Consider the following 11,030-nt stretch of genomic DNA (forward strand, 5'->3'; position numbering starts at 1 on the left):
GCGGCGGGAGCGCAGGTAACGTCCTGCCCGCAGCGGTGCGAGGGACGGGAGGGCTGCAGGCAGCACCGGCTGCCCCAGCACGGAGAAGCAAAGCAGCAGCTTTGGTGCAGGGTTTGGGCTTTCTCCCCCCACCCCTACCCCTTTTATCCTTTGCAGAAATGCTGCAAAACCCCCCACCTCTTCCCACTGGAGCCTGGCATGCCCTCGCTGCTCCTCCCGGTGCCGGAGAGCCCTGGCTCGTGCCCCGGCGCATGCTGTGTGGTGTGGGTGTCGAGCTCTATGCATGCACCCCAGGGTGCAGAAGGAGGTGACATATGCCCGGATACTAATCCGAGGACCGTGTTTGCACCTTGCTCTGTCCTGTGGTGGCCCCGAGATGCCTCCACAGGCTCCCGTGGCCATGCCAGGGGAGCCGGGCAAGCGCTCGGCTGTTTCACCCCAGACCAGTGCCTACTACAAGGGAGTACAGGGAAAAAACTGTTCTGTTTGAAGCGTGGCCAGGCTTTGTCTCTAAGGATGACTACCCTGAGCCATTTATAGCTACAGTTTGGGACAATCTCCCTGGCCCAGCTCCTATCCCTCAGGGGATTTTCCAAAAAGCTAAGGCTGTGCTCTGCAACTGTAAGGGGACCCTCCCTGCAGAAGTAAATGGGGAAAAAGGAGTATTCCTGCTCTAAAACTCTGGGGAAAAGCTAGATTTCAGACCACCAGTTCCAGGCTAACAAGGATAGGCAGAGCTAACGCAGAAGCTGTGTTCATGCTGCATCTAACACGGCATCCCAGCACCCAAATACAAGCAAGACCTGTGGAAGCAACTTAGACATGGACTATTGCGCTTTCTTCTCCTGGTATTTCATACTCCAGCAACAAGGGCTGCAACAAATGGTGGAGGTGGGACAGGGAAAGCGGATCCCAGTGACACCTGGGTTCAGCTGGTATGACGGGTTACGTGAAAGGTTTGGGGGTGCTCGGCCTCCAGGGACTGCCAGGAGGACAGCCTGCCAATCTCGCGTTTATATTTTACAGGTTTGCAGGATGATGGAAATGGAAACAGCAGATCACAGCCACCTCAGGGGAGAGACCTTAACGGTATGTCACCTTCTCACTCTGCTGCTAAACTAACCCCTGCACGCACAACCCATTTGCAAGCTTTTAGCAGCCAGCTCTGCCTCACAAGCATAAATGTGCTTGAAACAACTCAGCCCTTTCCAGTGCTCCGAGGGGGCTTCCATGCACACAGGCGTAGGGCCTTGGGCCGTGTGCCATGGGAAGCGTCCCCCCCATGCTCTCCCACGCCCCACGGCCAGGATGCACGCAGGTGGCACTGCAGAGCCCGCAGAGATCCACCAGCTGCCGTGGAGCTCGGTCGTATTTCAGGTGCACAGAGCTCTTATATTTCACAGCCAGCTGATGGCAGGGGAAATTCAGTGCCCAGATCACAGCCAGAGCTTCCAGAGACTTCCCCAGCACTCACATAGCTCAAGTGGGATCTGGGGTGTGCAAGAAACCTTTGGGATTTCAACCCATCTATCCCCCAGTCCCTTCCTCATCTCCCATGCTCAGCACTGAGTGCAAGGCATTGCAATCTAGGAATGATGTGGCTGCTAGTCTTGAATGTTCCCTGCCAATTCCTCACGCTCCTGCCCTGAAACAGTTTGGAAGGAACATCTGCAGAGGTTACCCCTGGCTGTATGTGGCCAGGCTGCAGGACTGCGATGGAAGAGGATAGAGCAGTTCCCAGGGAAGGGAATCAGCCCACCTGACTTGCTTCCCTGGCAGTTTAAGCCTAATGTGGTGCCCAGCAGAGAAAGGCAAAGGAAAGCAAGACAACACTTAAATCTCATGGTGCCAAACTGGATTCTAGTTGTACCAAACAGGAGCTTTGCTTCCAGAGACAAGCAATAGCACTGTACACAAGCCCGTATGATGCTCGATAGGAGCCCTGATCCAAGCGCCTCTGAAACCAGCGGTGGCTGGTGGGTGCTCACAGTCTGTGAGCGAGCGACATTACATGGGCAAGACACAGCTTCGGGGTTTTTGTTTTCCAAACCTGAGGGTCTCAGACACCGGGTAACAAAAGCCTCCACTCCAGGAAGCAGATAAATGCTCAACACCCTCTTGAGCATATTCCATCGTGCTCAAGAGGGTCTGCACCCAGAGCTGCAGAGCACAAGTCAGAGCCTCCGTTACAAATGAGAGGACGGTATCAATCACTTACCACCCCAAACGAATGGCAGGAGCATTTAGTATGCATGTGGGAAACCTTTCCTTGCAGCTCTACCGTAGGCACAAGTCAGATCCCTGTGAGGAATTCAGACACCAGAGGAGCAGGCAGAGCCCTCGCTGCTCCAGCACTGCAGGGGTTAATAATTTTCCCATTAATCAGCCGTGTTAGCATCTTGATGAAGCCTCTGACACCACCAAGCAGCTGGTGCTGCCGCAATATTTACAAACTGTGTGACATAAGCCTCACCCCAGCCCCACCGAGGCAATCGGGCTGCAGCCCCATGCCACACCGCAAAATCCCGTAGGTCACGGGCCTGATCCTTGTCACGGCCACGAGGTACAACTGGCATCAGCCTTTGGGACAGGCCACGAGCACCGGGCTCCTTGCACTGGTCTCTGGTGGCTGGCAGGACGGCGATCCCGTGCCGCTTTGAGGGAGCGAGGGATCGCCCTGGCCTCCTGGACAGCGTCCACCCCGTCTCCGGCAAGGCCGTGCGGGAGCTGCAGCTCAGCGTCGCCTGGCATTTGCTGCCCACCCTGGCTAACTGTCAGGGCAGCCCAGGGATTCCATCTGCCTGCAATTCCCAGGCATGCTCCCCACACCTCCCTCTGCCCCACGGACCCCCGGGCCAGCCAGCATTGCTGGGAAGGCCAGGGGCTCCCGGAGCACAGAGGGGAGAGGTGGGGATGAGGGGATGCCGACAGCCATGCCAGCGCTCCCGCTCAGCCGCATCACCTCCAAGCACCCCATGCTGCCCTTCCCAGCTCTCCAGACACGCACCTGCTGGTCCCAGCACCCTGACCCCATCACCCTGATGGCACCACCAGCTCCAGCCCTTCCCAGGGCTGGAGCTTCCCTCTGGAGCAGGGCCACGTGCCCCTGCACCACGAACAATTGGACTTCTTGTGCCGTTACTTACTTGGCTGCTGAGCAAAGGCACAGATTTACCCCACCCCTGTGCCAGACACCCCCGTGCCGGACACCCCCACTCTCTCCAAGGCACTGAGGTGTTCTCCTGTGTACATCCAGGCCGGCGAGTCTCCGGGGAGCCCCGCAAGCAGACGCAAGCTGTTGCCTCTTACTCTAACGAAGGTAAGCAGCAACCCAAGGGCTAATGGGTTTTCAGAGCAGGGCTGCAGTGAGCTCCCGCTCAAGCGTTTTTTGCAATAAAAGTAGCCTCAGAACACCCCAAAAGAGCAAAAGTGTTTGCACAGAGTCATCCCTTTGAGAAAGTTTCATTTTACCTTCGAATTAACTGACAAGATAGAGCAACAAGCTCTCGACACCCTGACAGCTTCAATCACCCCAGAACCAGAGTCAAGCTTTAGGATTTAAAATGCTTTGGGGTTTTTTTAAGGTTTTACAGCCTTTCTTGCCTTCTGCTTTTGGGCTTTAAAGGACATCAAACTTTTCTGCATAATCACAGGAGATAAACTTTTTAAAACCTAAATTCTGCAGAAAAACTTTGATGAAAGTGCAGATTCCTACCTAATTGGTGGGTTCCCAGAGCTGGCTTTCAAGGAAAACCCCAAATGTCACGAGACTCAGTAAAATTATCAGAGGTAGCACGTGCTGTTGGAGGGCAGCCCCAACGTGCAGTAACATCTTGACCTCCAGCCTCAAAGCAACCTCTGGCTGATCCAAAACGGGGAGTCCACGGGCACACCGAGGTCCTCCGGGGAACCTCGCTGGTTGCAAAAACTTCTGAAATACTTGCAAAAAAAGTGCAGTCTCTTCTGAAAAGTTCAGGTAATTCTTAAAACACACTCCTTAACTTTTTTCCTTATGTTTTTCTATGAAACTGGAAACATAAGACCCCAGGTTTACATCCGAGGCTGTTCTGGAGCATGATGGCATGCGGAACGTGTGTCCCACGGCACACCTGGACCGCAGCTGGCTCTGCCAGGATGTTGCCTCTTACAGGCAATGGCCTCTGCCAAAGATTTTAATATCCACAAGTCAAACCATTTTCATAGCTCTGAGCCTTTTTCTGTTTGATTCCAAGAAAAATCAATTTTAAAAATAATAAATTATTCTCTGCTTACCGGATCTCCATCAAGAGCTATTTAATATGGTGACAAACGTGGTTTTTAAGCTGCCACAGGAGCCTCGCTGAGGACTTCTGCTTTATTCATAACCTGTTAGGCTATAACTGGCTGTCTTTTCTTTTTTGAGAACTACAAATCATGCCAGAGATGACCACTGGCTTTCTGACCTTACAGTTTGTCTTAAGGCCGCTTTGTTTTGTCCGGAAATCCAAGCACTTCGGTGTCTTCAGAATCCCCAGTGTTGCCTCTTCTCTTGCTAAAGTTAAGGGCAATCCTTCCCTTCGCGTGCTGCTTCGTTTTCCCTTGCTCAGTTCGTCATCATTTCTTGCAGGAACCCAAGTGACGGTGGAGATCCATCCCAAGGACACCACCCCACAACTCTTCAAGAAACTCTCCTTTGGAAAAGGTACAGCCTGGGCTTTAAGCCCTGGCAGAGCAGGTCGAGGGTGGGTAGGAGAAAGGGCCGCATCCTTCCCTTTGTGGAAGTAGGGAGGGCGAGAAGCCCTCCGGGGGCTCGAGATGCTGCACCCCTCGAGCCTGGTGACTGCACTAACCATGCTGGGGTTGTTGCAGGTTCCCGGAGGCTGTCCAGCCTGAGAGGTCAGGACAACAAAGGTAAGGCTCTGCTCCACCACGGCACGTGTCCCCAAGCTAGCCCTCACCCAGGAGGTTGCTCCCAGGAGGAGACTGGCTCCCTTCTCCCCATAGGAGGATCTTGAGAGGATGCCAATCCCTGTGCCCACTCTCCCTACTAGGCAGATGCTGCTGGGCCTTGCCAGCGCCTGGGGCTTGAGGACCAAAATCCTGCTGCTCCTAGGGCAGGGGGGCCTCCTCCTCCTCCAGCCCTGGGATAAGGCAGATGGTGACAGTCTGGAGGCCACAGCATCCCTCAAAAATTCTCCAGCTGCTGCAGAGCTCTGCAAGGTCATCACCTAACAGCTCTGGAGCTCAACTCTCCCTTCTTCCACGCCTGGGGGTTTGGCCGGGTGCTGGGTAGGGTTAGGTGTCCCCAGCCCGCGGGCTAGAACAGGAGATGCCTGACTGCCAGGGAATGCGGCTCTGCAGAGCCGAAGGACTGCAGGGTGGGGACATGGAGCCTGCTGCGGTCCAGAGGCTCACTTCACCCCTCCACAGGGTGTTGACATCCATGTCTGAATACAGGCAAAGAAAAGCCTCAATTTCAGCTTTTTCCCACCCAGTCCTGCTCCCCCAAAATCACTTATTTCTGTTTGTCTTTCTTCTCCTGCCGACAACTGCTCACCTCGCACTCCCTTCCCACTTTGCTAGGTTTCCAGAGGACCGAAGCCCCGCGCCCGCCGGGAGGAAAAGACCTGCACGGTACCTATGGCCTCTCCTCACGCCAGTGGGGCACAAGGCAGGGCAGCCCCAGAGAGGAGCCCGCCAGTCCTACAAACAGAGCTTACCCGGCTGCAAGCCTGGACTGAACTGCACGGGCAAGGGATTCAATTTCTATTACCACGAGTAACGTTCATCTTCCCAGACCCTTGTTGGTCGGGGTGGCAGATGGGGGTGGGTTTGGGAATGTCCTACACGTCCGAGACCTTCCCAAGGCTCTATACCCCAGCAGGCTCTCCTGCCAACGGGCACAATGCGTGCTGCCTAACTGCCCCGGGCTAGGTGAGTTACTGCGGACCCCGAACCTGCGGGAGCCTTTGCGGCTCCAACCTGACAGAGACAAAACCTGATAGCCAGTTTAAAAAAAAAATCATCCTGTTCCCAAAAGGCAAAAAGTAATTTTCAGAGCTGTATAGAGTAGGAACCTTTAGACGAGTAAATCTGCTTTATCTCTCTTTAGGTCAGTGTAATAGCCCTGATTTTCAGGGAGAACCGAGACAAACAAACAAGCCTGTTAAAGAAACAGATGCTGTGTGCTCATGTGCTGGTTTGCCTGCGTGGCACAGGGAAGTGGGATGCCCCATAACCCTTCCCCAGGGAAGGCTTCCCAGAAGAGCAGGGGTCAGGTTAGCAGAACACCTTTGCAAGTCAGGAATAGACAGATCTTCTGGCCATTTCCCCAGTAGGATGGAGCTGGTGGCTAAGGGGCCAGAGCCCCGTTTTGTGGGAGCTGGAGAGGGAGCAGCTGATGAATACAGAAGTCAGAAGCAGTGCCGGCTTCTCAGCCAGGATAGGATGCTCTCGGAGCCTCTCATGCATCCTGCTCTCACCGGTGCTGGCTGAGCAGGCAGTGGAGAGGCATCCCACTCACTTACCAAGGTCACAAATAAAGCAGTATGCAACCAGGCCAAGCCTCTGTGCCCCCGCATGCAGCCCAGAGTGATTCGCTTCCCCCGTCACCTCTCTAGGCAAACAGCAGCTCTACGGCACCATTCATTCACCTCTCCCAGCACTCAGGAGTCACGCAACAGCCTTTCCACTTTGTGATCTCTTTTAAATCCTTTTTTCCAGAGAAATAACAATCCTACAGAGATAGCTAGAAGAATCTCTTTAGTCCTGAATGGCTTTGACAGCACATGACAGGGAGAGAGATTGCTGTAGTGCTCAATTCTCCTCTCACCAGCTCCGAAGAAAAGGGAGGGTTGAGCAGACAGTCCAGGGGAGACATCCATCCGATATATCTGCACATCAGGCTGGATCACTCGGGTGGCAGAGAGTGAGCAGTGTCAGCTCGCTTGGAGGCTGATAAAAAATAAGTTCTCAGGTTAATTAGGGCAAGTTATTAACCCTTTATTCATGCTGAGTAGAACTGGGAGCCTAGAGCCTGCAGAGGGGCAGGCACATCCGTGTCGGTCCCACTGCTCCCTGTGTAGTGTTTCTCATGCACTTGAATTCATGCAGAATTGTGACCCTTCACCATGCCAGTTAGTCATCGCTTTCAGCAAAACCACTGGAGAAACACAGCTCTTGGCTGTTTCGTTTTAAAAAGCCAAGTTTTCTCCAGGGTTTCCACGACACAGATTGTTCCCTGACGCTTTCACATTGTATCTTGTGCACCTACATGTAGTATCTTGGGATTTTCACTCCTGTTATACAATGCCAAAGATGCTGGGGCACCTCCTGCTCCTGCATTGCCCAAATTATACCAGACTAGTCAGCATGGCTCCTGCTTTCCATGCTGCTGGCAGGGTCCTTCTCCAGTGCCCTCGACGCCCTCGGCACCCGCTGACGGATGCCTCTGCAGTGTCCCCTTGTTCAAGCGTTCGGCCAGGAAAAACACCCCCCTCCCCTCCCCAGACAATGACAACTTGTTTCTTTTCAGCATATCCATGGGACAAATCCTCTTTGAAATCCATGCCAGTAGATCTGCAGCAATTTGAGAAGCTGGATGCCTACGCATTAAAAGTAAGTCTTGCTTTTGCCTCTGCTCCTCTCCCAGCTCCCCTGCGGGGCCGTTCCTTGAGACGCAGATACCAGCACAGACACCAGCTTAGTCTGAGCTGATGGGGCCTCAAAATCCCCCAAACAAGTGCAAAACCATTTCCCTGCAAACAGAGATCCCACTCTAGGAGGGAAATTATGACCAAAAATACTTTTTGCTCAAAACATGGAGTTAACTTTGTATTTCTATTTTTACTGTAGCTCGAGTAAGAGCAGTCTCCTGGCAGGTGGGGTCTCACCAGCTTTAGGGGAACAGGGGAGACCTACCACAGTAATTTCTTCACTAGGATCTTGCAATGCTTCCTCCTCAGGTAAACGTCAAGAACAGCGTAGAGGAACTCGTTAAAGCCCTGCTTAAGCAAGCCCGGACTGACCTGGAGAAGGTCCGAGCCATATGGATGTGGATATGCCATCACATAGGTAGGTTGAGCTCTTCTGAGCAGGCAAGGCTGTCGCTGTCACCCCCGTTGCAGCTGGTATCTGGTGGGTTAGTTCCACGAGGTGGGTGGTAGGAAGGCTTCCCGGTTGTATTCATCTGGAAATGTATTCCAAGGTTATCCCACCATCTCCGTTCCCACAGTCCATCTCATAGCTCTGCCAGGCCAACAAGATTGTGTGTAAACGGTTTCTTTCCACACAATGGATCTGTAACTCCCACCCAACTTACTCGAGGGTGTAACCATACGAGTCCCGACCACCTGAGCAGCTGGAGCATGAAGCCCGGCTGCCGAGCGCCAAGGCTTGGCTGTCACCTTCAGAGCCATCAGAACATCCATCCCCACCACCGTTCTGAATCCCCACGCCCCCCATGCAGCCCTTCCCAGCTCACGCGGCCCAGGGGCGCCTTTGCTCCGGGAGGGTCTCGGTGTAGGACCCACCAAGCTGCCTTGCCCAGCTCGGTGTCACCACAGCTGCCTCTGCTGCTCCCTCTTTGGGCCACAGAGCACCCCTTGCAGGGAGCAGCCGGGACAGTCCAGTCCTGCGCAAGCTGCCCTCTCACCTCTGACGGTCTCTTGGTTGTTCCGCTGCCAGCTCTGCCCCATGTTTTGTGGATACAGCCCGCGCTCTGGTTTCTAGCTGGTACCTAACCGCGTTCATCCTGCTGACACGTCCATCAGCAAGGCCAGATTTCATAAACAGGCTGGCACCCGCGCGATTGCTGTCCCTCCACCCCTTCAACCTTCATGAGAGATTTTATCACTCACTTTCCCTGCCCCTTCCCACCCAGCTCCAGCCTGAGCAACTCTGGAGTTTCAGAAATAGCCAAGGGATGCAAAGGGGACCAGGAAGGAGGAGGCGGCAGCATTTGCAGCCTCTCCATTCCAGCACATCAGTGGGGGCAAGAGGTTTCTTGCCACCCCGAGCTCCTTGGCGGGGGAGACTGGGTGTGCGACGTGATTGCATTTTGCACTGCATCTGTGAAAATGTTTCTTCTCCGCCAACCCTTGGTAGACCTGTCTTTTCCCTCACCTCGTACGCATCCTGACGGGCTCTGGTGGGGTGCATTTCCCTGGCTGAACAGGCCAGCTGACGGAGAGCAGAAGAGCAATTCGGGAAGCACTGGCCTAATCTCACGCCCACTGAGATCAGCAGAGCTGTGCCAGCAACTGCACGCTTAGCATCGTTAGGTCAATCCCAAACAGCTTTAATCTTGCCCTTAAATACGCAGACTGCTGATTTCGCTGCATTTCCTGAAACCGAGCACTTGACTCATCCCAGCTCCCGCTGCTGATCGTTCAGTCTTGAGGCTATTAACTCATTTCTGCCTGCCACTGCCTGGCCAGACCCTGCTCTGGACGGCCGGTCTGGCCTGTCGCTCCGTTTCCCTTACACGCATTCAGGGGATGTCTCTGACCCTGCTGTGAGCTCCTTATTTTACCCCATCTTGGCCCTGTTTCTCCTTCCTTGCTGCAGAGACTGACCCGCATTTACATGCACAGAAAAAAACCCACAGCGCTGGGAATTTAAATTGGCTCACAAACATGCAACATATCTACCCTGGGAGATCATACAAATTCTCACTATAAACTATATAAATTCTCTCCTTGTTTGGATTTTAAGTGAGTGCGTGGCACCCTGGGTGTCTCTCCCCACCCAATTCAGCTCCCAGCCTGCGACGGACCACTACCTCCACGCAGCACTAGCCCCAAAAGAAATTATTTCAGCTACCATTTCCAGCATAAACACAGAGCCAGGCGCAGCCAGCGAGCTCTCCACAGCCCTGGCGCTGCTCGGCACCTCTGCGGGTGGCCCGGCAGAGAGTCCGGGTGGAGCAGACCAGCCTTGCCCTGGGGCCCCATGACCAGCCCGGAGCCCCGCAGGTAGAAGGCGAGCAGTCGCAGCAGTTCATCAAAGCCCAAACGCAGCGTGTCGCCAGCCTTCCTTTCCTCTTCCACGGCACTAAAGGGAGGATGAATCAGCTGAGGCAGCATTCCTTAGGGCCTTGTCAGAAAAATATGTTCCTATGTTAAGAGAGAGGTTACGGACATGAGCAAGGTCGGTCGGTATTGAATTAACCTCCCCAGACCAGCCCCTCAAGCTGTCAGAAGGAACCCTGCTGTGCTGCTTTTCTGCATTCATTCAAATTAAGATTTCCTATGATTGCACGTATTAATATGACTCGCTTGCAATGAATCGTTTCAGGTATTTCCCAACAAGCTACTTTCCAGGTATTTTTACTAGACGTCGCTTGTAACGAGTGCAGAGCGCTCCGCGGTTTCCTTTGACAGCAACACACGCCTGACTCCTCCAACGCAGAGTGCTCCGCTGGTACCAGGAGCTCTTGAGGCTGTACATGCCCCTGGGGGAGGCCCCCGGTCTCTAACAGAGTTTTCCTCCCACTTGGATTCAACTGCTGAATCCCAGGCTTAGAACGAGAGCGAGGAAAGGCAGACCTTGTCGCTGTCCCCCTGCCACGACACCCACGAGCAGCGTGCACCACGGCTCGTTGCTCTCTGCCCGCGCTCACGGAGATGAAAAGCAAACCAAGCGTCGCTCCCCCTGCCCGTCCATCCCGTTGCCTCAAGGCTTTTGGATGAACTTTCGTCTCTGTTCCTTCCCGCAGAATACGACGTGGTGGGCTACCATAACAAAAGCCAGCTGTCCAGCAAGCCCATAGATGTGCTTCAGACGGGGAAGAGCATTTGTGAGGGATACGCTGGGCTCTTTGAGCAAATGTGCAGGTAAATTAAGCTCAGAAACATTCAATGCCAGGGAGAGTTAACATTCATGGTCATCTCTCTGCCTATTCTGTCTGCCTTTGCATTGACTGATGTGACTTTAAGCAGGACGTGGAACTTCAGCTTTCAAACCGTGCTGTGGAAAAACAGCGAGTCCTAGAAAGGTCAATTTTGCTTCCTCCTCCACCCCTCCCTCCCCAGCATAATTTACTTTGTGCC

The 11,030-nt window shown here is 53.9% G+C and overlaps 1 protein-coding gene across 1 annotated transcript in view; it reads left to right on the top strand.

Annotated features, from left to right (window-relative positions):
* LOC104516501 (kyphoscoliosis peptidase-like) overlaps positions 1-10,814 on the top strand; it is a gene marked incomplete at its 3' end in the record, with an annotated part of 10,945 nt that extends 131 nt beyond the window's left edge. The window contains 10 exon segments of the mRNA XM_010160837.1: positions 1-35; positions 933-935; positions 1,027-1,089; positions 3,257-3,319; positions 4,607-4,681; positions 4,849-4,890; positions 5,563-5,613; positions 7,514-7,596; positions 7,944-8,052; positions 10,697-10,814. The exon segment at positions 1-35 is cut by the window's left edge and continues 131 nt beyond it. Coding sequence (XP_010159139.1) covers positions 1-35; positions 933-935; positions 1,027-1,089; positions 3,257-3,319; positions 4,607-4,681; positions 4,849-4,890; positions 5,563-5,613; positions 7,514-7,596; positions 7,944-8,052; positions 10,697-10,814 — 642 coding nt within the window.
* Between the last annotated feature and the right edge of the window lie 216 nt (positions 10,815-11,030).

Source organism: Eurypyga helias, unplaced genomic scaffold, assembly GCF_000690775.1.
Source record: "Eurypyga helias isolate BGI_N326 unplaced genomic scaffold, ASM69077v1 scaffold32711, whole genome shotgun sequence".
Lineage (NCBI taxonomy): Eukaryota > Metazoa > Chordata > Aves > Eurypygiformes > Eurypygidae > Eurypyga > Eurypyga helias.